This window comes from Zonotrichia leucophrys, chromosome 22, assembly GCF_028769735.1.
Source record: "Zonotrichia leucophrys gambelii isolate GWCS_2022_RI chromosome 22, RI_Zleu_2.0, whole genome shotgun sequence".
NCBI classification, from domain to species: domain Eukaryota; kingdom Metazoa; phylum Chordata; class Aves; order Passeriformes; family Passerellidae; genus Zonotrichia; species Zonotrichia leucophrys.
The window spans coordinates 4,356,376-4,384,093 of NC_088191.1; the positions used below are offsets into that span (position 1 = coordinate 4,356,376).

The window sequence follows — 27,718 nt, forward strand, 5'->3', positions numbered from 1 at the left end:
TGGGAGCCTGGGGTGGAATCTGGGAATGGGATCGAGGAGGAGACCTGGGAGTGGGATCCAGGGAGTGGGATCTGGGAATGGGAGCCGGGGGTGGGAGCCAGGAATGGGACCCGGGAACGGGATCTGTGAGTGGGATCCCAGAATGGGATCTGGGGGTGGGATCTGGAGATGGGAGCTGGGGGTGGGATCCAGGAATGGGGTCTGGGAATGGGAGCCAGGAATGGGATCCCAGGAATGGGATCTGAGAGTGGGATCTGGAGATGGGAGCCAGGAATGGGAGCCGGGGGTGGGAGCCAGGAATGGGGTCTGGGAATGGGATCTGGGAGTGGGATCCCAGGATGGGATCTGGGAATGGGGTCCAGAAATGGGATCTGGGGGTGGGATCTGGAGATGGGAGCTGGAGGTGGGATCCAGGAATGGGACCCGGGAATGGGATCTGGAGTGGGATCCCAGAATGGGATCCGGGAATGGGATCCAGGAATGGGGTCCAGGAATGGGATCTGGGGGTGGGATCCAGGAATGGGACCTGGGAACGGGATCTGGGATACCAGAACGGGATCTGGGAATGGGATCCAGGGGTGGGATCTGAGGGTGGGACCCAGGGGTGGGATCTGGGGGTAGGAAGGAGCCAGGGACAGGATCTGGAGATGGGAGCCAGAGATCAGATCCAGGCATGGGATCTGGGGGTAGGAGCCAGGGATCAGATCCAGGGATAGGATCCAGGAATGGGATCCAGGGATCAGATCTATGGTCAGATCTGGATCTGGATCCAGGGATGGGACCTGGGGATGAGATCTGGGAATGGGATCTGGGAGTGGGACCCGGGGGTGGGATCCAGGGATCAGATCCAGAGATCGGATCCGGGGATGGGATCCAGGGATGGGATCCAAGGATGGGATCCAGGGATCAGATCCAGGGATGGGATCCAGGGATGGGATCCAGGGATGGGATCCAGGAACAGGATCCAGGGATGTCACCTCAGGACCCCCCAGTCCCTCAGGCCTCGGGAAAGGCTGAGCCAAGGAAAAGGGAGAAGAGGCAGGAGCTGAACGGGGTCAGGCTGGGGAAGGGGAGGATGCTCAGGAACATTCCCAGGAAATCCCAAATCCCAAATCCCTCCTTGGCCTTTAGGGGAAACCTGGGAGTGCTGATTCCCTGTGCCAGGTAGGGAACGGGACAGGGACAGGGACACAGGGAGGGGACAGAGGGACAGGGAGGGGACAGAGTCACGGGAACAGGGACACAGGGAGGGGACAGAGTCACGGCAACAGGGACACAGGGATGGGACAGGGACACAGGGATGGGACAGGGACACAGAGAGGGGGCCCAGGGAAGGGACAGAGGGACAGGGACCCAGGAACAGGGACACAGGGATGGGACACAGGGATGGGACAAGGACACAGGGAGAGGATCGAGGTAGGGGATCCATGGAAGGGACAGAAACATGGGGAAGGGACACAGGGACACAGGGATGGGACAGGGACACAGGGAGAAGACCCAGGGAAGGGACAGAGGGACAGGGACCCAGGAACAGGGACACAGGGAAGGGGCAGGGACACGGGGAAGGGACACAGAGAGAGGACACAGGGACACAGGGAAGGCACAGAGAGAAGGGACACAGGGAGGAGATAGGGACATAGGGACAGGGACATGGGAAAGGGACAGGGACACAGGGAGGGGACCCAGGGAAGGGACAGAGGGACAGGGGCAAGAGACCCAGGGACACAGGAAAGGGACAGAAACATGGGGAAGGGACAGAGAGACAGGGACACAGGGAAAGGACACAGGGATGCAGGGATGGGACAGGGACACAGGGACAGGGACATGGGAAAGGGACAGGGACACAGGGAGGGGACACAGAGACCCAGAGACACAGGGAAGGAACAGGGACACAGGGACAGGGACACAAGGAAAGGACACAGGGACACGGGGAAGGCACAGGGACATGGGGAAAGGACAGGGACATGGGGGAGGGACAAAGAGACAGGGACACAGGGATACAGGGATGGGACAGGGACAAAGGGAGGGGACACAGGGATCCAGAGACACAGGAAAGGGACAGGGACACAGGGAAAGGACACAGGGACAAAGGGCTGGGACCCAGGGAAGGGACAGGGACACAGGGGAGGGACAGAGGGACACAGAGAGGGACAGAGGGACAAAGGGAAGGGACAGGGACACAGAGAGGGGACAGGGGCACAGGGACAGGGACAGGGACACAGGGACAGGGACATGGGGAAGGGACAGGGACACAGAGAGGGGACAGGGACACAGGGAAGGGACAGGGACACAGGGACACAAGGAAAAGACACAGGGACAAAGGGATGGGACCCAGGGAAGGGACAGGGACACAGAGAGGGGACAGGGGCACAGGGAAGGGACAGGGACACAGAGAGGGGACAGGGATAAAGGGAAGGGACACGGGGAGTCCTCCCGGCCCATTCCGCTCTCCGGAGCTTCACGCGTTATTTGGTCCCAACAATGGGACCTTGGGAACAACAATGGAATTTCGGGAACAACAATGGGACTTTGGGGACAACAATGGGACAATATCTGGGGACAATGCCGGCACTTTGGGGACAACAATGGCCCTCGGGAGGGACGGGGTGCCCCGGCCCGGTGCTCCGTGTCCCTTGGTCCCCTCGCGGGGACACCGAGGCCGTTGGAGCCGCAGGAGCCGCCCCCTCCCCTCCCTCTCCTTCGGGGCCGTGTTGGGGCGCTCTCCGACGGGAACCCCAAAGGAAGGAGGGACTGGGATGGGGTGAAAGGGCCGCGGAGCTTCGGGATCGTTCCCAGCCCCGCTCCCCTCCCCAGAGCACCCAGAGAAGGAAAATGGGTTTGTCAGGGCAGGAAAGGCCAAACCCAGCTGGGCCGGCAATTCCAGGCTGAGGATCCCCAAGGAATCCCCAGGGCTGGGCAGGAAAATCCCTCTGGGGTTTCTGCTCCTCGTGGGGCCACAGACAGAGCTGGGGGATAATTTGGGGTCAATTTGGGGTTAATTTGGGGTTTATTTGGGGTTTATTTGGGGTTTATTTGGGGTTTATTTGGGGTTTATTTCCCCCTCAGGAGACGGCACTGAGTTCTGCCTCCTCTGGCTGAGCCCACCCTGCAAATCCTTGGGATCCTGGGATGTGGATCCATGGGATTTGGGATCTCTAGGATGTGGGATCTGTGGGATTTGGGATCTGTGGAATTTGGGATCCCTGAGATGGGAGATTTCTGGGATCTGGGATCCCTGGGATGTGAAATCTCTGGGATGGGGGATCCATGGGATTTGGGACCTGTGGGATTTAGGATCTCTGAAATGTGGGATCTGTGGGATTTGGGATCCCTGGAATGTGGGATCCATGTGATTTGAGATCTCCAGGATTTAGGATCTCTGAAATGTGGGATCTCTGCCATGTGGGATCTGGATCCCTGGGATTTGGGATCTCTAGGATTTGGGATCTCTGGGATCCCTGGGATTGGGGGATCCATGGGATTTGGGATCTGTGGGATTTAGGATCTCTGAAATGTGGGATCTGTGGGATCTGGGATCTGTGGGGTGGGGGATCCCTGGGATTTGGGATCTCTGAAATGTGGGATCTGTAGGATTTGGGATCCCTGAGATGGGAGATTTCTGGGATTTGGGATCCCTGGGATTTGCGATCTCTGGCATGCAGGATCTCCAGGATTTAGGATCTCTGAAATGTGGGATCTGTGGGATTTGGGATCCCTGGGATGTGGGATCTCTGGGATTTAGGATCTCTAGAATGTGGGATCTGTGGGATTTGGGATCTCCGGGATTTGGGATCTCTGGGATTTTGGACCTCTGGGATCTCGGGGATTTTGGCTCTGTGGGATTTGGGATCCCTGGGATGTGGGATCTCCAGGATTTAGGATCTCTGATATGTGGGATGTGTGGGATTTGGCATGTCTGGGATTTTGGCTCTCTGGGATTTAGGATCTCTGAAATGTGGGATCTCTAGAATGTGGGATCTGTGGGATTTGGGATCCCTGAGATGGGAGATTTCTGGGATTTGGGATCCCTGGGATTTGGGATCTCTGGCATGCAGGATCTCCAGGCTTTAGGATCTCTGAAATGTGGGATCTGTGGGATTTGGGATCTCTGGGATGTGGGATTTGTGGATCTGTGATCCCTGGCATGTGGGATCTCTGGTCTCTCTAGGATGGGAGATCTCTGGGTTTTTGGACATCTGGGATCTCGGGGATTTTGGCTCTGTGGGATTTGGGATCTCCAGGATTTGGGATCTCCAGGATTTAGGATCTCTGAAATGTGGGATCTGTGGGATTTGGCATCTCTGGGATGGGAGATCTCTGGGATTTGGGATCCCTGGGATTTGGGATCTCTGGCATGCAGGATCTCCAGGATTTAGGATCTCTGAAATGTGGGATCTGTGGGATTTGGGATCTCTGGGATGCGGGATTTGCGGATCTGTGATCCCTGGGATGTGGGATCTCCAGGATTCAGGATCTCTGAAATGTGAGGTGTGGTGGATTTGGGATCTTCAGGATTTAGGATCTCTGAAATGGGATCTGTGGGATTTGGCATCTCTGGGATTTTGGCTCTCTGGGATTTGGGATCTCTGGGATGTGAGATTTGTGGATCTGTGATCCCTGGGATGTGCGATCTCAAGGATGGGAGATCTCTGGATTTTTGAATCTCTAGGATCTCTGGGATTTGGGATCTCTGGGATGTGGGATCTCCAGGATTTAGGATCTCTGATATGTGGGATGTGTGGGATTTGGCATGTCCGGGATTTTGGCTCTCTGGGATTTGGGATCTCTGGGATGTGGGTGTGACGAAGGAAGACAAACAAAGCCAAAGAATCCCCCAGAACCCCAAATCTCTGCTCCTTCCCAGCAGAATTCCAAGAGGGACGAGCTGGATGTAAAACCTTCCCAGGGAACACCCCCAAAAAACCAAACCTGGGATTTCAGTGGGGAAATGTGGAAAATCCCCCCCTGCCCCGAGGCACAATTCATGGCAATTGTTGTCACATCCCTCTGGGACACCGAGAAATCCCTGGGACAGCAGGAATGGCCTGGCCATGGATTGGGGATTAAATCTGGAATTAAATCTGGAATTAAATCTGGATTTTGAGGCCCTTCCCACCCAAACCAGCCTGGAATTCTCTGATCCTCCCTCCACTGAAAGGAAATTTATTTTATCAACAATTGCCCCTTCAACTTTTTAAAAGCTCATTTATTTTTTCCTTGATTTTATTATTTTTCCTAATTTTTTTCATTATTTTAATTTTTCCTGATTTTATTTTTTCCCATTTTCCCCCATGATTTTAATTTGTCCTGATTTTTTCTTCAATTTTACTTTTCCCTGATTTCATTTTTCCCCGATTTTTCCACTCATTTTATTTTTTCCTGATTTTTCCCAGATTTTTTTCCTGATTTTTTCCTGATTTTATTTTTTCCAGTTTTCCCCCTGATTTTAACTTTCTCCCAATTATTTCTCTGATTTTATTTATTTCCTGACTTTATTTTTTCCTGATTTCCTCCCCCTTTTTTCTGATTTTTTTCCCCTGATTTTATTTTTTCCAATTTTTTCCCTGATTTAATTTTTTCTGATTTTTCCCCTGATTTTTTTCCCCCTAATTAATTACGATAAAAAACGTATCCAATTCTCCAATAATAAAACAATCCAATTTTCCTGCATTTTCCCACCTTTTGGAAGTTTTCCAGCTGAGAATTAACATATAAAATTAACAAAATAAACTCACAAATAAAATTAACAAATAAAACACCCACACCCCAAAGGTTCATAGAAATCCCACTTTTAATCATGGACAAACTGACTTTCAAGTAAAATCAACAGTTTTAAATAAAATATAAATTACCAGAGGAGCTGGAAAGAGCCTGTGCACGTTCTCCTCTGCTTTTCCAGTTCTCTTCACATTCCTGGAGTTTCTGGGAGGTCTCTCCACCATTATGGAACAGAAATTTGGGATTAAAAGCAGCGACTGGTGCCCCTGGGAGGGTGAAAGAGGAGGAAACCCTTCTCCCTTTTCCAAGGAAAAAAAGGAGGGAGCAGAAGTGATGGAAGCAGTTTTTTATGGAAGCACAGCATTGGGTGTGAGGGATTTTCCTTCTCCATCCCAGGAGTGATTCCAGAAGGGAAAATCACACAAAATGTCCTAAAAGGGTTTTTTTGTTGGTTTTTTTCCTGCTTTTGGAACTTTCTGTTGTTTGAGACTCCAAAGTGAGAGCAGGGATGGAATCCAGCAAGGAAACCAAAGCTCATTCCAATCCCATTTTCTCATTTCCAATTGGGAAAATCCAATTCCAATTCTGGGATTTCAGCCTCTCCCAAAGGTGGGAACTCACTCCATCCCAGGAGTGATTCCAGAAGGGAAAATCACACAAAATGTCCTATAAGGGAGTTTTTTAAAAGCTTTTTGTCCTGCTTTTGGAACTTTTTGTTGTTTGAGACTCCAAAGTGAGAGCAGGGGTGGAATCCAGCAAGGAAACCAAAGCTCATTCCAATCCCATTTTCCCATTTCCAACTGGAAAATCCAATCCCAATTCTGGGATTTCAGCCTCTCCCAAAGGTGGGAACTCACTCCATCCCAGGAGTGATTCCAGAAGGGAAAATCACAGAAAATGTCCTATAAGGGATTTTTTTTAAAGTTTTTTGTCCTGCTTTTGGAACTTTTTCTTGGTTGAGACTCCAAAGTGAGAGCAGGGGTGGCAATGCTGGAATCCAGCAAGGGAAACCCAAGCTCATTCCAATCCCATTTCTCATTTCCAATTGGGAAAATCCAATCCCAATTCTGGGATTTCAGCCTCTCCCAAACATGGGAACTCACTCCATCCCAGGAGTGATTCCAGAAGGGAAAATCACATAAAATGTCCTAAAAGGGTTTTTTTGTTGGTTTTTTTCCTGCTTTTGGAACTTTCTGTTGTTTGAGACTCCAAAGTGAGAGCAGGGGTGGAATCCAGCAAGGAAAACCCAAGCTCATTCCAATCCCACTTCCAATTGGGAAAACTCAAGCTCATTCTGGGATTTCAGCCTCTCCCAAAGGTGGGAACTCACTCCATCCCAGGAGTGATTCCAGAAGGGAAAATCACAGAAAATGTCCTAAAAGGTTTGTTTATTTTTTTTCCTGCTTTTGGAACTTTCTGTTGTTTGAGACTCCAAAGTGAGAGCAGGGGTGGAATCCAGCAAGGAAACCAAAGCTCATTCCAATCCCATTTTCCCATTTCCAACTGGAAAATCCAATCCCAATTCTGGGATTTCAGCCTCTCCCAAAGGTGGGAACTCACTCCATCCCAGGAGTGATTCCAGAAGGGAAAATCACACAAAATGTCCTAAAAGGGGTTTTTTTTAAAGTTTTTTGTCCTGCTTTTGGAACTTTTTGTTGTTTGAGACTCCAAAGTGAGAGCAGGGGTGGCAATGCTGGAATCCAGCAAGGAAACCAAAGCTCATTCCAATCCCATTTCTCATTTCCAATTGGGAAATCTAATCCTAAATCTGGGATTTCAGCCTCTCCCAAACATGGGAACTCACTCCATCCCAGGAGTGATTCCAGAAGGGAAAATCACATAAAATATCCTAAAGGGTTTTTTTTGTTTATTTTTTCCCTGCTTTTGGAACTTTTTGTTGTTTGAGACTCCAAAGTGAGAGCAGGGATGGAATCCAGCAAGGAAACCCAAGCTCATTCCAATCCCACTTCCAATTGGGAAAACTCAAGCTCATTCTGGGATTTCAACCTCTCCCAAAGGTGGGAACCCAACTCCGCACACCCTCAAGTGCAACATTCCCAACAAATTCTTTTTTCTTTTTGGCATTTTTCCCTCATCACCCCACTCCCCTGCAACTCCCAAGCCTGCCTGGAATTCCCAACTCCCGCTTCTCCAAAAGGGGCAAAAAAAGGGGGGAACCCTGAGGCGAAGATGGCTTTTTTCTGCGGGTGTGTGTGGGTGAGGGCGGCCCCTGAGGCCTAGGCCGGCATTTTCTGCCCCTCGGGCAGCCACAGGGGCGCGGGGGCGGCGCCGGGCGGGAGCCCCCGGGCGTGGATGCGGCGCAGGCGGAGCAGGTAGAGCAGGATGGAGAGCAGCACCACCAGGAAGCAGGCCAGGAACAGGTAGTGGTTGTAGACGAAGGAGAAGCTCCTCCAGTGGGAGTGAATGCCACGGAAATTCTCCTGCTGGATGTCCCTGCAAAAGAGCAGAGGGACAACGGCACGGCTTAGAGGGAAAGTTCTGCTTCCAACCTGGTGGGAAGCAGAGCTCATTGGGTGGAATAAGAAAAAAAGCACAAGTTGAGGCTCTAAAAAGCACAAGTTCCCGTTCCCAAAATCCTCTCCCAAAGGCTTTTCCCAGATTTTTGAGAGAATGTCCCTGGAAAAGAGCACAGGGACAACGGCCACGGCTTAGAGGGAAAGTTCTGCTTCCAACCTGGTGGGAAGCAGAGCGCATTGGGTGGAATAAGCTCCAAAAAGCACAAGCTGAGGCTCTAAAAAGCACAAGTTCCCATCCCCAAAATCCTCTCCCAAAGTCTTTTCCCAGATTTTTGAGAGGATGTCCCTGGAAAAGAGCAGAAACGCTCTGGAGGCAAAATTCCAATTCCAACTGGGCTCACTGCAGGAATCAGGGCCCATTTTGAGGAACAGGATCTAAAAAGCACAAGCTGAGGCTCTAAAAAGCACAAATTCCCATCCCTAAAATTCCCCTCCCAAAGGCTTTTCCCAGATTTTTGAGAGGATGTCCCTGGAAAAGAGCACAGGGACAACGGGCCACGTGCTAGAGGGAAAGTTCTGCTTCCAACCCGGCGGGAAACAGAGCTCATTGGGTGGAATAAGCTCTAAAAAGCACAAGTTGAGGATCTAAAAAGCACAAGTTCCCATCCCTAAAATTCCCCTCCCAAAGGCTTTTCCCAGATTTTTGAGAGGATGTCCCTGGAAAAGAGCAGAATAACCATGGCCATGTCTTAGAGGGAAAGTTCTGCTTCAAACCTGGTGGGAATCAGAGCTCTTTGGGTGGAACAAGCTCTAAAAAACACAAGCCGAGGTTCTATAACCCACAAGCTCTAAAAACCACAAATTCCCATCCCTAAAATTCCCCTCCCAAAGGCTTTTCCCAGATTTTTGAGAGGGTGTCCTTGGAAAAGAGCAGAGGGACAACGGGCACATTTTAGAGGCGAAGATCCACTGCCAGCGTGGTGGGAATCAGAGCTCATTGGGTGGAATAATCTATAAAAACCACAAGTTGAGGCTCAAAAAAGCAAAAGTTTAGGCTCTAAAAAGCACAAGTTCCCATCCCCAAAATCCTCTCCCAAAGGCTTTTCCCAGATTTTTGAGAGGATGTCCCTGGAAAAGAGCAGAGGGACAACGGGCACGGCTTAGAGGGAAAGTTCTCTTCCAACCTGGCGGGAATCAGAGCTCCTTGGGTGGAATAATCTATAAAAAACACAAGTTTAGGCTCTAAAAAGCATAAGTTCTCATCCCAAAATCCTCTCCCAAAGTCTTTTCCCAGATTTTTGAGAGGATGTCCCTGGAAAAGAGCAGAAGGACAATGGGCATGTCTGAGAGGCAAAACTGAACTGCCACCTTGGTGGGAATCAGAGCTCGTTGGGTGGAATAAGCTCCAAAAAGCACAAGCTGAGGCTCTAAAAACTACAAATTCCCATCCCTAAAATTCCCCTCCCAAAGGCTTTTCCCAGAATCTTGAGAGGATGTCCCTGGAAAAGAGCAGAAATGCTCTGGAGGCAAAATTCCACTTTTGACTGGGCTCACCCAGTTCAATGGGCAGGAATCAGAGCCCATTTTGAGGAACAGGATCTAAAAGGCTCTAAAACCCACAAGCTGAGGCTCTAAAAAGCACAAATTCCCATCCCCAAAATCCTCTCCCAAAGGCTTTTCCCAGATTTTTGAGAGGATATCCCTGGAAAAGAGCACAGGGACAACAGCCATGTCTTAGAGGCAAAAGTCTACTGCTAGCTTGGTGGGAATCAGAGTTCATTTGGTGGAATAAGCTCTAAAAACCACAAGTTGAGACTCAAAAAAGCAAAAGTTTAGGCTCTAAAAAGCACAAGTTCCCATCCCAAAATCCTCTCCCAAAGGCTTTTCCCAGATTTTTGAGAGGATGTCCCTGGAAAAGAGCACAGGGACAACGGGCACGGCTTAGAGGGAAAGTTCTGCTTCCAACCTGGTGGGAAGCAGAGCTTCTTGGGTGGAATAATCTATAAAACGCACAAGTTGAGGCTCAAAAAAGCACAAATTCCCATCCCAAAATCCTCTCCCAAAGACTTTTCTCAGATTTTTGAGAGGATGTCCCTGGAAAAGAGCAGAAACGTGTTAGAGGCACAATTCCGCTTCCAACTGGGCTCAGGGCAGAAATCAGAGCCCATTTTGAGGAACAGGATCTAAAAGGCTCTAAAACGCACAAGCTGAGGCTCTAAAAAGCACAAATTCCCATCCCCAAAATCCTCTCTCAAAGGCTTTTCCCAGATTTTTGGGAGGATGTCCCTGGAAAAGAGCAGAGGGACAACAGGCACGGCTTAGAGGGAAAGCTCCACTGCGAGCGTGGTGGGAATCAGAGCTCATTGGGTGGAATAAGCTCTAAAAAGCACAAGTTGAGGTTTTAAAAACCACATGTTGAGGCTCTAAAATGCACAAATCCCTATCCCCAAAATCCCCCTCCCAAAGGCTTTTCCCAGATTTTTGAGAGGATATCCCTGGAAAAGAGCAGAGGGACAACAGCCACGCTTTGGACACCAAATCCCACTTCCAGCTTGGCTCTGGGCAGGAATCTGAGCTCGTTTTGGGGACGAGGCTCTAAAAACCCCAATCTGAGGGATCTCCACCTCTTCCCACCCCACAGTTCCCCTTCCCAGAGCTGCCCCGGGTCCGGGGTACCTGAGGGGCAGGAAGCGGGTCCGGTAGAGGATGGCCCCCAGCGTCCACTGCACCTCCTTGTCGTAGACCTGCAGCGCCGTCTTCAGGCTCCCGTAGCTCTCCGGGAAGGAAAAGCCGCGGTGGAAAACCTCGAACATCCAGGCAGACTTAAAGCACTGGAACCTGGGGAGAGCAGTGGGGTCAGCCTGGAAATGTGGGGTCAGGAAATGTGGGGTCAGGCTGGAAATGTGGGGTCAGGAAATGTGGGGTCAGTCAGGAAATGTGGGGTCAGTCAGGAAATGTGGGGTCAGGAACAGTGGGGTCAGGCTGGAAATGTGGGATCTGTCAACGATACTGGGATCAGGAAGGAAATGTGGGGTCAGTCAAGGACAGTGGGATCAGGAACAGTGGGGTCAGCCAGGAAATGTGGGGTCAGGAAATGTGGGGTCAGTCAAGGACAGTGGGATCAGGCAGGAAAATGGGATCAGCCTAGAAAAATGGGATCTGGGACACTGGGGTCAGCCAGGAAATGTGGGGTCAGTCAGGAAATGTGGGGTCAGGGAAATGTAGGATGAGCCCAGAAAAGTGGGATCAGTCAGGAAATGTGGGGTCAGGAACAGTGGGGTCAGCCTGGAAATGTGGGGTCAGCCTGGAAATGTGGGGTCAGCCAGGAGAAATGGGATCAGGGACAGTGGGATCAGTCAGGAAATGTGGGGTCAGTCAGGAAATGTGGGGTCAGTCAGGAAATGTGGGGTCAGGGAAATGTAGGATGAGCCCAGAAAAGTGGGATCAGTCAGGAAATGTGGGGTCAGGAACAGTGGGGTCAGCCTGGAAATGTGGGGTCAGCCTGGAAATGTGGGATCAGGGACAGTGGGGTCAGCCTGGAAATGTGGGGTCAGGGAAATGTGGGGTCAGCCAGGAGAAATGGGATCAGGGACAGTGGGGTCAGCCAGGAAATGTGGGGTCAGCCTGGAAATGTGGGATCTGTCAACAATACTGGGATCAGTCAGGAAATGTGGGGTCAGCCAGGAAATGTGGGGTCAGTCAAGGACAGTGGGATCAGGCAGGAAAATGGGATCAGCCTAGAAAAATGGGATCTGGGACACTGGGGTCAGCCAGGAAATGTGGGGTCAGGGAAATGTAGGATGAGCCCAGAAAAGTGGGATCAGTCAGGAAATGTGGGATCAGGGACAGTGGGGTCAGCCAGGAAATGTGGGATCAGTCAACGATACTGGGAATTGGATGAATGTGGGTCAGCCTGGAAATGTGGGATCAGTCAAGGACAGTGGGATCAGGAACAGTGGGGTCAGCCAGGAAATGTGGGTCAGCCAGGAAAATGGGATCAGGGACAGTGGGATCAGTCAGGAAATGTGAGGTCAGTCAGGAAATGTGGGGTCAGGGAAATGTGGGATGAGCCCAGAAAAGTGGGATCAGTCAAGGACAGTGGGATCAGCCCAGAAATATGGGATCTGGGACACTGGGGTCAGCCAGGAAACGTGGAATCAACCAGGAAACACAGGATCAAGGACAATAGGATCAGGCAGGAAATGTAGGATCAGCCAGGAGAAATGGGTCAGCTGGAAATGTGGGTCAGCCTGGAAATGTGGTGGGACAGTGGGAAAATGTGGGATCAGCCAGGAAAAATGGGATAAGGGACAGTGAGATCAACCAGGGAAAGTGGGATCAGCCAGGAAACGTGGAATCAACCAGGAAAACGATCAAGACACAGGATCAGAGGAAATGTAGGACAGGCAGGAAAATGGGTCAGGAATGGGGTCAGCCAGGAGAAATGGGATTCAGGGACAGTGGGGTCAGTCAGGAAACATGGGATCAGGCAGGAAAAATGGGATGAGCCCAGAAAGATGGGATCTGGGACACTGGGGTCAGCCAGGAAAAGTGGAGTCAGCCAGGAGAAATGGGATCAGGGACAGTGGGGTCAGGCAGAAAATGTGGGATCAGGCAGGAAATGTGGGATCAGGGACAGTGGGATCAGTCAGGAACATTGGGATCAGTGAAGGAGAATGGGATAAGCTCAGCTCAGCATTACAGCAATTGCAGGGCAGAATTAAACATGGAATTCTCAGCTTTTCCCAAGTTTTTTTCCACTTCCAGTGACCCCACGAAACAGAAAGGCCCTGGCAGTTCTGGGTGGGATTAATCAGAACAGTGGGGTCAGTGAAAGGAAACAGGAAAAGCTCAGCTCAGCGTTCCAGCGCCCACAGGGCACAATTAAATTTGGAATTCTCAGCTTTTCCAAGGGATTTTTTCACATTTTTTAGACCCAAAGCCCAAAGCTCAGTACCCAAAGGCACAGCCCAAAGCCCCAAACCAAAGCCCAAAGCCCAAAGCCAAAGCCCAAAGCCCGAAGCCCAAACCCAAAGCCCAAAGCCCAAAGCCCAAAGCCAGCCCAAAGCCAAGCCCAGCCCAGCAAAGCCCAAAGCCCAAAGCCCAAAACCCAAACCCCAAAAGCCCAAACCAAACTCCAAAACCCAAATCCACCCAAAGCCCAAAGCCCAAAACCCAGCCAGCCCAAAGCCCAAAACCCAAAGCTCAAAGCCCAAAGCCCAAACCCAAAGCCCAAAACCCAAGCCCAAAGCCCAAAGCCCAAAGCCCAAAGCCCAGCCCAGCCCAAATCTCAGCCCAAAGCCCAGCCCAAAGCCCAAAGCTCAGCCCAAAGCCCAGCCCAAAGCCCAAAGCCAAGCCCACCAAAGCCCCAGCCCAGCCCAAAAGCCAAACCCAAAACCCAAAGCCCAAAGCCCAAAGCCCAAAACCCAAAGCCCAAAGCCCAGCCCAAAGCCCAAAACCCAAAGCCCAAAGCCCAAAACCCAAAGCCCAAAGCCCAAAACCCAAAGCCCAAAACCCAAACCCCAAAGCCCAAAGCCCAAAGCCCAAAGCCCAAAGCCCAAAGCCCAAAACCCAAAGCCCAAAACCCAAAACCCAAAGCCCAAAGCCCAAAGCCCAAAACCCAAAGCCCAAAGCCCAAAGCCCAAGCACCAAAGCCCAAAGCCCAAAGCCCAAAGCCCAAAGCCCAGCCCAAAGCCCAAAGCCCAAAGCCCAAAGCCCAAAGGCCTAAGCCCAAACCCCAAACCCCAAAGCCCAAAGCCCAAAACCCAAAGCCCAAAACCCAAAACCCAAAGCCCAAAGCCCAAACCCAAAGCCCAAAGCCCAAAGCCCAAAACCCAAAACCCAAAGCCCAGCCCAAAGCCCAAAGCCCAAAGCCCAAAGCCCAAAGCCCAAAGCCCAAAGCCCAAAGCCCAAAGCCCAGCCCAGCCCAATCCAGCCCAAACCAGCCCAAAGCCCAAAGCCCAAAGCCCAAACCCAAAGCCAACCCAAAGCCCAAACCAAGCCCAACAAATCACCAAAGCCCAAAGCCCAAAAGCCAAACCCAAAGCCCAAAGCCCAAAGCCCAAAACCCAAAGCCCAAAACCAAAGCCAAAGCCCAAAGCCCAAAGCTCAGCCCAGCCCAAAGCCCAAAGTCAGCCAAACCCAAAAGCCCAAAGCCAAAGCCCAAAGCCAAACCCAAAGCCCAAGCCCAATAGCCAAACCCAAACCCAAAACCCAAACCAAGCCCAAATCCCAAAGCCCAACCCAAACCCCAAAGCCCCAGAGCCCAAAGCAAACCCAAACCCAAACCAAAACCCAACAAGCCAAAACCCAAAACCCAAAGCCCAAAGCTCAGCCCGCTCACTTGAGCCGGTGCAGGTCCGCGTGGGGCGCGTAGAGGCCGCGCTCGAAGCGTTCCCGCAGCACCGACCACCGGGTGGCACAGTAATCCTGCAGGGAATCAAAAAAACGGGAAAAAGGGAATGATCCCAGCACTCCTCCCGCCTGGAGAAGGAAAATCCCACCTGAAAAAAATCATCTGAAACACCAAAAATCAAAAAGTAACAGCAGCTTGCAGCGCCAGTAAGGAAAATCCCAAATTTTGTGGGAATATTTTGATGCACACTTGGAATTTGGGGTGGAATTACTGTTAAACTTTTGGAATTTGGAGTGGAATGAATGTTAAAACTCTCTGGGAATATCCAGCAAGGAAAATCCCAAATTTCATGAGAATATTTTGATCCACACTTGGAATTTTGATCCACACTTGGATGGAATTAATGTTCAACTTTTGGAATTTGGGGTGGAATTAATGTTCAGCTCTCTGGGATTATCCAGGATCCCAAATTTCATGGGAATATTTTAATCCACATTTGGAATTTGGGGTAGAATTAAAGTTCAACTCTTGGAATTTGCAGTGGAAATTATGTTAAACTCTCTGGGAATATCCAGAAGGAAAACCCCAAATTTTGTGGGAAGATTTTGACCCACATTTGGAATTTGGGGTGGAATTGTGTTAAACTCTTGGAATATCCAGGATCTCAAATTTAATGGGAATATTTTGATCTACACTTGGAATTTTGGGATGGAATTAAAGTTCAACTCTTGGAATTTGGGATGGAATTCATGTTAAACTCTTGGAATTTGGGGTGGAATTAATGTTAAAACTCTCTGGGAATATCCAGGATTCCAAATTTCATGGGAATATTTTAATCCACATTTGGAATTTGGAGTGGAATTAATGTTAAACTCTTTGGGAATATCCAGCAAGGAAAATCCCAAATTTCATGGGAATATTTCGATCCACATTTGGAATTTGGGGTGGAATTAACGTTAAACTCTCTGGGAATATGCAGTCAGGCAAATCTCAAATTTTGTGGGAATATTTTGATCCACACAAAGATATTTGCTGCAGGACTTCGGGAACAAAAACCTTGACGATGTTATGGATTAGGAATTGATCCCTTTTTTCACCTGTGCAATTTCAGAGAATATATGAATTTGGGATCTCCTAAGGCAATATTTTTCTGCAGGACTTTGGGAATAAAATCCTCATGGAGGGTTGTTACAAATGAGGAAATTGATGCCTTTTTTTTCACCTGAATTTAGGATCTCTTAAGGAACTTGGGATTTCTTAGCGGATTTGGGATGTCTAAGGCCAAGATTTGCTGCAGGACTTTGGGAACAAAATCCTCACAGAGACATGTTACAAATGAGGGCATTGATCTCTTTTCCTTCACCTGTGCAGATTTGGTGAATTTATGAATGTGGGATCTCTTAAGGCAATGTTTTCCTGCAGGACTTAGGAAATCAATCCCTCATGGGAGCTGCTCTGAGTTAGCCCTGCCCCCGTTTCCCCACCTGTGCAGCTTCAGTGAAATTATGAATTTGGGACTCTTAAGGAAGAGCTTTCCTGCAGGACTGTGGGAACAAATCCCTCATGGAAGCTGTTCTGAGTCAGCCCTGTCCCCATTTCCCCACCTGTGCAGCTTTGGTGAATTTATCAATTTAGGGTCTCTTAAGGAAGAGCTTTCCTGCAGGACTTTGGGGATCAATCCCTCATGAGAGCTGTTCTGAGTCAGACCCAATCCCATTTCCCCACCTGTGCAGCTTCAGTCAATTTATGAATGTGGGATCTCTTAAGGAAGAGTTTTCCTGCAGGCCTGTGGGAATCAATCCCTCACAGAAGCCATTCTGAGTCAGACCCGACCCCGTTTCCCCACCTGTGCAGCTCTGCTGAATTTATGGATGTGGGATCTCTTAAGGCAACGTTTTCCTGCAGAACTTAGAGAATCAATCCCTCATGGAAGCTGTTCTGAGTTCGACCTGCCCCCATTTCCCCACCAGTGCAGCTTCAGTGAATTTATGAACGTGGGATCTCTTAAGGAAGAGTTTTCCTGCAGGCCTGTGGGACTCAATCCCTCATGGAAGCCATTCTGAGTCAGCCCTGATCCTGTTTCCCCACCTGTGCAGCCCTGGTGAATTTATGAATGTGGGATCTCTTAAAGCAATGTTTTCCTGCACGACTGTGGGACTCAATCCCTCATGGGAGCTGTTCTGAGTTAGCCCTGCCCCCGTTTCCCCACCTGTGCAGCTTCAGTGAATTTGCGAATTTAGGATCTCTTAAGGCAATGTTTTTCTGCAGAACTTAGAGAATCAATCCCTCATGGGAGCCATTCTGAGTCAGCCCTGCCCCCATTTCCCCACCTGTGCAGCTTCAGTGAATTTATGAATGTGGGATCTCTTAAGGCAATGTTTTTCTGCAGGACTGTGGGAATCAATCCCTCATGGAAGCCATTCTGAGTTCGACCCGATCCCACTTCCCCACCAGTGCAGCTCTGCTGAATTTATGGATGTGGGATCTCTTAAGGCAACGTTTTCCTGCAGGCCTGTGGGACTCAATCCCTCATGGGAGCCATTCTGAGTCAGCCCTGCCCCCGTTTCCCCACCTGTGCAGCTTCAGTGAATTTACGGATTTAGGATCTCTTAAGCCAATGTTCTTCTGCAGGACTGTGGAATCAATCCCTCATGGGAGCCATTCTGAGTCAGCCCTGCCCCCATTTCCCCACCTGTGCAGCTTTGGTGAATTTATCAATTTAGGGTCTCTTAAGGAAGAGCTTTCCTGCAGGCCTGTGGGACTCAATCCCTCACGGGAGCCATTCTGAGCCAGCCCTGCCCCCGTTTCCCCACCTGTGCAGCCTTGGTGAACCGCGCCGCGCTGTAGTCGCCGCCCATGCGCAGCACGTCCTCGGTGCAGTAGTAGAACTCGGAGAAGCCGTAGAACTCGCTGCTCTGCAGGTGCAGGGGGGGCTGTGAGACGCCGTTCAGGGAGCTCCCGGTGCCGTTGGTTCGGTTCAGCAGCGGCCGCAGCCGCTCCCGGCACAGCTGGAAGTCGCCGGTGCCGCGCAGCTGCAGCCGCAGCCCCCGGTGCCGCAGCTCGTCCTGCGCGTCCCGCGGCAGGCACGGGTCTGGGATGGGGGCCTGAGGGCTCTGCCTGGGGAGAGATCGGCAAGGCCTGGCTCAGCAAAGCCTGGCTCAGCTAGGCCTGGATCAGCAAAGCCTGGCTCAGCTAGGCCTGGATCAGCAAAGCCTGGCTCAGCTAGGCCTGGATCAGCAAGGCCTGGCTCAGCTAGGCCTGGATCGGCAAGGCCTGGATCAGCAAAGCCTGGCTCAGCTAGGCCTGGATCGGCAAGGCCTGGCTCAGCTCAGCCCGGTGCCGCAGCTCGTCCTGCGTGTCCCGCGGCAGGCACGGCTCCGGGATGGGGGACTGAGGGCTCAGCCCAGCCTGCCTGGGGAGAGAGTGGCAAAGTCTGGCTCAGCTAGGCCTGGCTCGGCAAAGCCTGGCTCAGCTAGGCCTGGCTCGGCAAAGCCTGGCTCAGCTAGGCCTGGATCGGCAAAGCCTGGCTCAGCTAGGCCTGGCTCAGCTCAGCCCGGTGCCGCAGCTCATCCTGCGCATCCCATGGCAGGCACGGGTCTGGGATGGGGGCCTGAGGGCTCTGCCTGAGGAGAGATCACCAAAGCCTGGCTCACCAAAGTCTGGATCACCAAAGCCTGGCTCAGCTGGGCCTGGCTCAGCAAAGCCCAGCTCAGCCCAGTGCCACAGCTCGTCCTGCGCGTCCCGCGGCAGGCACATGTCTGGCATGGGGGCCTGAGGGCTTTGCCTGGGGAGAGATCAGCAAAGTCTGGCTCAGCAAAGCCTGGCTCAGCCCAGCCTGCTTGGGACAGAGACAGAGATCAGCCAGGCCCAGCTCAGCCAGGCCTGGCTCAGCAAGGCTCAGCTCAGCCCAGGATGCCTGGGACAGGGAGAGAGATCAGCCAGGCCCAGCTCAGCCCAGCCTGCCTGGGGAGAGACACCAGCAAAGCCTGGCTCAGTTCAGCCCAGCCTGCCTGGGGAGAGAGATCAGCCAGGCCCAGCTCAGCAAGGCCCAGCTCAGCCTGGCACAAAGACAGAGATCAGCCAGGCCCAGCCTGCCTGCCCAGCAGCCTGGGAGACAGAGAGAGCTCAGTTGGCCTTGGACACTCCCAGGGATGGAGCAGCCACAGCTTCTCTTGGAATTCCATCCCAGCCCCTTCACCACCCTCATATTGGAAATTCCTTCCCGAAATCCAACCTAAAATTCAGTTTGACCCAATGCTCCAGCTCCTGAGGAGGAATCCCTCTCCACTTCCCAGATTTTCCCTTCCCACAATGCCCAGGATCATTCCCACCTTTCCAGGACCATAACCCCAGACTGCTCCAAGCTGACCTTAGACACTCCCAGGGATGGAGCTGCTCTGGGAATTCCATTCCATCCCTTTCACCACCCTCACATTGGGAATTCCTTCCCGAAATCCAACCTAAACTTCAGTTTGACCCAATGCTCCAACTCCTGAGGAGGAATCCCTCTCCACCTCCCAGATTTTCCCTTCCCACACTGGAAGTGCCGTGATCTCTCCACACAACATCCAGAATCATTCCCATCTTTCCAGAACCACCACCCCAGGCTGCTCCACACTGACCTTGGACACTTCCAAGGATCCAGGGGCAGCTGGGAATTCCATCCCAGCCCTCACCACCCTCATATTGGGAATTCCTTCCTGAAATCCAACCTAAACCTCAGTTTGACTCCATTACTCCAACTCCTGAGCAGGAATCCCTCCTCCCCTTCCCACACTGGAAGTGCCATGATATCTCCACACAACATCCAGAATCATTCCCATCTTTCCAGGACCACCTTCCCCTGTCCCAGGCTGCTCCAAGCTGACCTTGGACACTTCCAGGGATGGAGCTGCTCTGGGAATTCCATTCCATCCCTTTCACCACCCTCACATTGGGAATTCCTTCCCAAAATCCAACCTAAATTTCCACTTTTTCAGCTGACTCCAACTCCTGAGGAGGAATCCCTCTCCACCTCCCAGATTTTCCCTTCCCACACCAGACATGCCTTGATCTCTCCACACAACATCCAGGATCATTCCCACCTTTCCAGGACCATGACCCCAGGCTGCCCCAAGGTGACTCTGGGCACTCCCAGGGATGGAGCAGCCACAGCTTCTCTGGGAATTCCATCCCAGCCCCTTCACCACCCTCATATTGGGAATTCCTTCCATAAATCCAACCTAAACTTCAGTTTGACCCAATGCTCCAACTCCTGAGGAGGAATCCCTCCTCCACTTCCCAGATTTTCCCTTCCCACAATGCCCAGGATCATTCCCACCTTTCCAGGACCATAACCCCAGACTGCTCCAAGCTGACCTTAGACACTTCCAGGGATGAAGCTGCTCTGAGAATTCCATTCCATCTCTTTCACCACCCTCACATTGGGAATTCCTTCCTGAAATCCAACCTAAACTTCAGTTTGACCCAATGCTCCAACTCCTGAGGGGAATCCCTCTCCACCTCCCAGATTTTCCCTTCCCACACCAGACATGCCTTGATCTCTCCACACAACATCCAGAATCATTCCCATCTTTCCAGGACCACCACCCGAGTCTGCTTCAACCTGGCCTTGGACACTTCCAGGGATCCAGGGGCAGCCACAGCTGCTCTGGGAATTCCATCCCAGCCCTCACCAACCTCATATTGGGAATTCCTTCCATAAATCCAACCTAAATTTCCACTTTTTCAGCTGACTCCAACTCCTGAGGAGGAATCCCTCTCCACTTCCCAGATTTTCCCTTCCCACAATGCCCAGGATCATTCCCACCTTTCCAGGACCATGACCCCAGACTGCTCCAAGCTGACCTTGGACACTCCCAGGGATGGAGCAGCCACAGCTTCTCTGGGAATTCCATTCCATCCCCTTCACCACCCTCATATTGGGAATTCCTTCCATAAATCCAACCTAAACCTCAGTTTGACCCAATGCTCCAACTCCTGAGCAGGAATCCCTCCTCCACTTCCCACACTGGAAGTGCTGTGATCTCTCCACACAAGATCCAAAATCATTCCCATCTTTCCAGGACCACCTTCCCCTGTCCCAGGCTGCTCCAAGCTGACCTTGGACACTTCCAGGGATGGAGCTGCTCTGGGAATTCCATTCCATCCCTTTCACCACCCTCATATTGGGAATTCCTTCCCGAAATCCAACCTAAACTTCAGTTTGACCCAATGCTCCAACTCCTGAGGGGAATCCCTCTCCACCTCCCAGATTTTCCCTTCCCACACTGGAAGTGCCATGATCTCTCCACACAACATCCAGAATCATTCCCACCTTTCCAGGACCATGACCCCAGACTGCTCCAAGCTGACCTTGGACACTTTCAGGGATGGAGCAGCCACAGCTTCTCTGGGAATTCCATCGCAGCCCTCACCACCCTCATATTGGGAATTCCTTCCCAAAATCCAACCTTAACTTCAGTTTGACCCAATGCTCCAACTCCTGAGGGGAATCCCTCTCCGCCTCCCAGATTTTCCCTTCCCACAATGCCCAGGATCATTCCCACCTTCCCAGGACCATGACCCCAAACTGCTCCAAGCTGACCTTGGACACTTCCAGGGATGGAGCTGCTCTGGGAATTCCATTCCATCCCTTTCACCACCCTCATATTGGGAATTCCTTCCCAAAATCCAACCTAAACTTCAGTTTGACCCAATGCTCCAACTCCTGATGGGAATCCCTCTCCACCTCCCAGATTTTCCCTTCCCACACAACACCCAGGATCACTCCCACCTTCCCAGGACCCCGGGCAGCTCCAGGCTGTCCCTGCCATGGGTCTGTACCTGTTCCTGAGCAGGCTGCTGGAGAACAGGCTCTCCTCGTAGCGCCGGCGCGCGGCGTTGCCGCCGAAGCCCAGGAAGGTGGCCACGTACACGCGGTACACGTGCTCCGTCTGGTGCGCGTCACAGCCCAGGTTCACCTCGGCCAGCAGGCTCTTGGCCACCTCCTCCTGCAGCAGCAAAATCAGGAATCATTTGGACGGTTCTGACGCGAAAATTAATTTTTTGTATGTCTTGGACATCTTTAAGTTCACCCATCACCCATTTCTTTAGGGCTTTCTTCTCCTGTCTCTGCTTCCTGCACTCTGGATAAAGGATATTCCCACAGGATTGTGGAGGTTATTGGTTGGAAAAGATCTTGAAGATCTTGAAGATCATCAATTCAACAGCAAAATCAGGAATCATTGGGATGGTCCTGATCCTAAAATGAATTTTTTGGGATGTCTTGGACACCTCTAATTTCACCCATCTCTTTCATGCTTTTCTGTCTGTGCTTGCTGCACCCTGATCCAGTAAAATCAGGAATCATTGGGATGGTCCTGATCCTAAAATGAATTTTTTGGGATGCTTGGACACCTCTAATTTCACCCATCTCTTTAGTGCTTTCCTCTCCTGTCTATGTGTCCTGTGTTCTGGATAAAGGATATTCCCACAGGATTGTGGAGGTTATTGGTTGGAAAAGATCTTGAAGATCTTGAAGATCATCAATCCAACAACAAAATCAGGAATCATTGGGATGGCCCTGATCCAAAAATGAATTTTTTTTGATGTCTTGGACACCTTTAATTTCACCCAACTCTTTCATGCTTTCCTCTCCTGTCTGTGCTTCCTGCACTCTGGATAAAGAATATTCCCATGGGATCATGGAGGTGTTCTGGTTGGAAAAGATCTTGAAGATCTTGAAGATCATCAATCCAACAGCAAAATCAGGAATCATTGGGATGGTCCTGATCCAAAAATGAATTTTTTGGACGTCTTGGACACCTCGAATTTCCCCCATCTCTTCCACATCGTGGAAGAGATCTCGAAGATCTCAAAAGGAGCTGAACTGAGCCCTGGAGGGGGAGGCAGGGCGGGGCAGGGCGGGGCAGGGCAGGGCGGGGCAGGGCGGGGCAGGGCGGGGCAGGGCAGGGCAGGGCGGGGCGGGGCGGGGCGGGGCGGGGCGGGGCGGGGCGGGGCGGGGCGGGGCAGGGCAGGGCAGGGCGGGGCAGGGCGGGGCAGGGCGGGGCAGGGCAGGGCGGGGCAGGGCGGGGCTGGGCGGGGCAGGGCGGGGCAGGGCAGGGCGGGGCGGGGCAGGGCAGGGCGGGGCGGGCGGGGCTGGGCGGGGCAGGGCAGGGCAGGGCAGGGCTGGGCAGGGCAGGGCGGGGCGGGCAGGGCGGGCGGGCAGGGCAGGGCGGGGGCAGGGCAGGGCGGGGCAGGGCGGGGCAGGGCGGGGCAGGGCGGGGCAGGGCAGGGCGGGCAGGGCAGGGCGGCAGGGCAGGGTGGGCGGGCAGGGCTGGGCGGGGCAGGGCGGGGCTGGGCGGGGCAGGGTGGGGCAGGGCGGGGCGGGGCAGGGCTGGGCGGGGCAGGGCGGGGCTTACACTCTGGGGCACCTCGTAGGCGATCTGCGTGGAGACGCCGCCCATGTCCAGGATCCCCACGGTTCTCTTGCGGAAAATGGGATCGTGGTGCTCGCTGCCAGGGACCTCCACCACGGCCTCGTCCTCTGGGAAAAATTCATGGGAAATAGGTTAAAAATCCCTGTGATCACTGCCTGGGACCTGCACCTCCACCACGGCCTCATCCTCTGGGAAAAAATGGGAAAAAATCATGGAAAATAGGTTAAAATCAATGGAAAACAGGGAAAAATCAATGGGATACAGGGAAAAATCAATGGGAAAAATCAGTGGGGAACTGGGAAAAATCCCTGCACTTCTGGCCTGGGACCTGCACCTCCACCACGGCCTCGTCCTCTGGAAAAAAATGGGAAAAGTCAATGGGAAAATGGGAAAAATCCATGGGAAAAAAGGGAAAAAATCACTGGGGAAAAGGGAAAAATAAATAGGAAACTGAGAAAATCCCTGTGTGTTCCCTGCCCAGGACCTGCACCTCCACCATGGCGTCATCCTCTGGAAAAATCAATGGGAAAGAGGGAAAAATCAATGGGAAACAGGGAAAAATCAATGGGAAACAGGGAAAATCAATGGGAAACAGGGAAAAATCAATGGGAAACAGGGAAAATCAATGGGAAAAATCAGTGGGGAACTGGGAAAAATCCCTGCACTTCTGGCCTGGGACCTGCACCTCCACCACGGCCTCGTCCTCTGGGAAAAACGGGAAAAATTCATGGGAAATAGGTTAAAATCCCTGTGCTCGCTGCCAGGGACCTCCACTATGGCCTCATCCTCTGGGAAAAAATGGGAAAAGTCAATGGGATACAGGGAAAAATCCATGAGAAATGGGGAAAAATCCCTGTGATCACTGCCCTGGACCTGCACCTCCACCACGGCCTCATCTTCTGGGAAAAAAAGGGAAAAAATCACTGGGGAAAAGGGAAAAATAAATAGGAAACTGAGAAAATCCCTGTGTGTTCCCTGCCCAGGACCTGCACCTCCACCATGGCCTCATCCTCTGGAAAAATCAATGGGAAAGAGGGAAAAAATCAATGGGAAAAAATGGGGAAAATTCATGGGAAATAGGTTAAAATCCCTGTGCTCACTGCCTGGGACCTGCACCTCCACCATGGCTTCATCTTCTGGAAAAATCACTGGGAAATAGGGAAAATCAATGGGAAACAGGGAAAATCAATGGGAAAAATCAGTGGGGAACTGGGAAAAATCCCTGCACTTCTGGCCTGGGACCTGCACCTCCACCACGGCCTCGTCCTCTGGGGAAAAAAAGGGAAAAGTCAATGGGATACAGAGAAAAATCAATGGGAAATGCAGAAAAATCAATGGGAAATAGGGAAAAGATCAATGGGAAACTGGGAAAAATCAGTGGGAAATAGGGAAAAATCAGTGGGAAACTGGGAAAAATCAGTGGGAAATAGGGAAAAATCAGTGGGAAACTGGGAAAGCTCCCGGGGATCAGCCAGGGAGGGCCCCCAGGAGCTGCTGCCGGCGGCTGCCAAAGCTCCAGGCGGGAGTGGAGCCAACCCAACCCTGCAGCAGCTGCCAACATCTGGCTGGAACTGCTGCCCAACATCTGGAAATGCAACTCCCATGGCTGGAACTGCAACTCCTATGGCTGGAAATGCTTCCCAACATCTGGAAGTGCAACTCCTATGGCTGGAATTGCTTCCCAACATCTGGATGGAATTGCATCCCAACATCTGGAAATGCAACTCCCATGGCTGGAATTGGATCCCAACATCTGGAAATTCAATTCCCATGGCTGGAACTGCATCTCAACATCTGGAAGTGCAACTCCTATGGCTGGAATTGCTTCCCAACATCTGGATGGAATTGTATCCCAACATCTGGAAATTCAATTCCCATGGCTGGAACTGCATCTCAACATCTGGAAATGCAATTCCCATGGCTGGAATTGCATCCCAACATCTGGAAGTGCAACGCCTATGGCTGGAATTGGATCCCAACATCTGGATGGAAATACATCCCAACATCTGGAAATTCAACTCCCATGGCTGGAATTGCATCCCAACATCTGGAAATTCAATTCCCATGGCTGGAATTGGATTCCAACATCTGGAAATGCAACTCCCCTGGTTGGAATTGCTTCCCAACACCTGGAAGTTAAATTCCCATGGCTGGAACTGCTTCCCAACATCTGGAAGTGCAACTCCTATGGGTGGAACTGCATCTCAACATCTGGAAATTCAATTCCCATGGCTGGAATTGGATCCCAACATCTGGAAGTGCAATTCCCATGGCTGGAATTGCATCCCAACATCTGGAAATGCAATTCCCATGGCTGGAACTGCATCCCAACACCTGGAAATTCAATTCCCATGGCTGGAACTGCATCCCAACATCTGGAAATGCAACTCCCATGGCTGGAATTGCCTCCCAACATCTGGCAATGCAATTCCCACCCCAACATCTGGAATTGCCCCCCCTCAGATCCTCACCATCGTCCGTGTGCTCGAATCTCCCAAGGACAAAGTTGATCCCAATCCATGCATAGACTCCTGCAGGAGGAAACGGAACACATCTGGAATTCCAGCAACAGCTGGATGATGGACTTGAAAGCAGATTGAAACATTTTAATTTCCTTTTTTTTTTTTTTTCTGGATGAGTTCAGCTCTGTTAATGCTCATTTTTATTTTATAAATTGTAGAAGTTAAACATTCCTGGGAAATCATCAATTCCATCAGGGATTCCTGATGGTTTCCTCCTCTCCCAGGTCAATGCCAGGATAAAATTCCTGGCTGAATGAATTAAAACCACTTTGATGTGCAAAATCCAGGAAAGAATTGAAGGAAATGAAATTTTAAAGGGATTTTAAGGTTCTGGTGATCAAACCAAAATATCTCTGCTTTTAAATCATCTCATCCCGAAAGTTCCTTCCATCAGGAATGTTGGGATTTATCCTTCCCCTCCCTCTACAGGAAATGGATTCGGTGCCAGTAAATTTTCAGGGAGAATCAGCAAAGATTTGGCCAATCAGGATTTGAAAATGCAACAAAAACACCCCAAGTATTCCCTTGGAAATCCCAAATATTTTCCAGATTCAACTGCATTAGAGGAATTCCTAAATATTTCCCAGATTGAATTCCAGTAATTTTTCAGGGATAATCAGGAAATATCTGGCCCATCATGAGGCCAGAGGAACAAAGGAATATTCCAGAAGAACAAAGAAATATTCTTTTCCTGAGGAATAAAGGCTCTCAAGCAAAGCAGGATTTGAAAAAATAATTTCAAAATATCCCAATTAATACCGTGGAAATTCTAAATATTTTCCAGATTCAACTCCATTAAATTTTCAGGGATAATCAGCAAAGATTTGGCCAATCAGGATTTGAAAAAGCAACAAAAACCCCCAAATCTTCCCTTGGAAATCCCAAATATTTTCCGGATTCAACTGCATTAGAGGAAATCCTAAATATTTTCCAGATCCAGTTCTATTAGAAGAAATCCTAAATATTTTCCACATTGAATTCCAGTAATTTTTCTGGGATAATCAGGAAATATCTGGCCCATCATGAGGCCAGAGGAACCAAGGAATATTCCAGAAGAACAATGAAATATTCTTTTCCTGAGGAATGAAGGCTCTCAAGCAAAGCAGAATTTGAAAAACCAATAAAAATACCCCAAATCATCCCCTGGAAATTCTAAATATTTCCCAGATTGAATTCCAGTAAATTTTCAGGGATAATCAGCAAAGATTTGGCCAATCAGGATTTGAAAATGCAACAAAAACACCCCAAGTATTCCCTTGGAAATCCCAAATATTTTCCAGATTCAACTGCATTAGAGGAATTTCTAAATATTTTCCAGATTCAGTTCCATTACAGGAAATCCTAAATATTTCCCAGATTGAATTCCAGTAATTTTTCTGGGATAATCAGCAAATATCTGGCCCATCATGAGGCCAGAGGAACAAAGGAATATTCCAGAAGAACAAAGAAATATTCTTTTCCTGAGGAATGAAGGCTCTCAAGCAAAGCAGGATTTGAAAAAGCAACCAAAATTCTCCCAATCATCCCTTGGAAATCCCAAATATTTTCCAGATTCAGTTCCACTAGAAGAAATCCTAAATATTTTCCACATTGAATTCCAGTAAATTGTAAATTTTCAGGGATAATCAGCAAAGATTTGGCCACTCAGGAACTCCAGAGCTCCTGAGGAACAAAGGCCCTCAAGCAAGGCAGGATTTGAAAAAAATAATTTCAAAATACCCCAAATAATCCCCTGGAAATTCTAAATATTTTCCAGATTCAATTCCATTAAATTTTCAGGGATAATCAGCAAAGATTTGGCCAATCAGGATTTGAAAAAGCAACAAAACCACCCCAAATCTTCCCTTGGAAATCCCAAATATTTTCCAGATTCAACTGCATTAGACAAATTCCTAAATATTTTCCAGATTCAGTTCTATTAGAGGAAATCCTAAATATTTTCCAGACTGAATTCCAGTAATTTTTCTGGGATAATCAGGAAATATCTGGCCCATCATGAGGCCAGAGGAACAAAGGAATATTCCAGAAGAACAAAGAAATATTCTTTTCCTGAGGAATAAAGGCTCTCAAGCAAAGCAGGATTTGAAAAAGCAGCCAAAATTCCCTAAATCATCCCTTGGAAATCCCAAATATTTTCCAGATTCAGTTCCACTAGAAGAAATCCTAAATATTTTCCACATTGAATTCCAGTAAATTGTAAATTTTCAGGGATAATCAGCAAACATT

The 27,718-nt window shown here is 50.4% G+C and overlaps 1 protein-coding gene across 3 annotated transcripts in view; it reads right to left on the bottom strand.

The window, feature by feature from the left end:
- Positions 1-6,407: 6,407 nt before the first annotated feature.
- The window catches only part of ENTPD4 (ectonucleoside triphosphate diphosphohydrolase 4), a 38,836-nt gene continuing 17,525 nt past the window's right edge, over positions 6,408-27,718 (bottom strand). For 2 of the 3 annotated variants that reach the window (XM_064731197.1, XM_064731199.1), the window contains 7 exons: positions 25,442-25,501; positions 22,953-23,077; positions 21,376-21,542; positions 17,364-17,667; positions 14,539-14,624; positions 10,872-11,033; positions 6,408-8,172 (listed from right to left, as the gene is read on the bottom strand). In XM_064731197.1, the coding sequence (XP_064587267.1) occupies positions 7,956-8,172; positions 10,872-11,033; positions 14,539-14,624; positions 17,364-17,667; positions 21,376-21,542; positions 22,953-23,077; positions 25,442-25,501 (1,121 nt within the window). In that variant the 3' untranslated portion in view covers positions 6,408-7,955. The remainder of the gene's footprint in view (positions 8,173-10,871; positions 11,034-14,538; positions 14,625-17,363; positions 17,668-21,375; positions 21,543-22,952; positions 23,078-25,441; positions 25,502-27,718) is intronic. The other variant, XM_064731198.1, reaches the window with a different exon arrangement.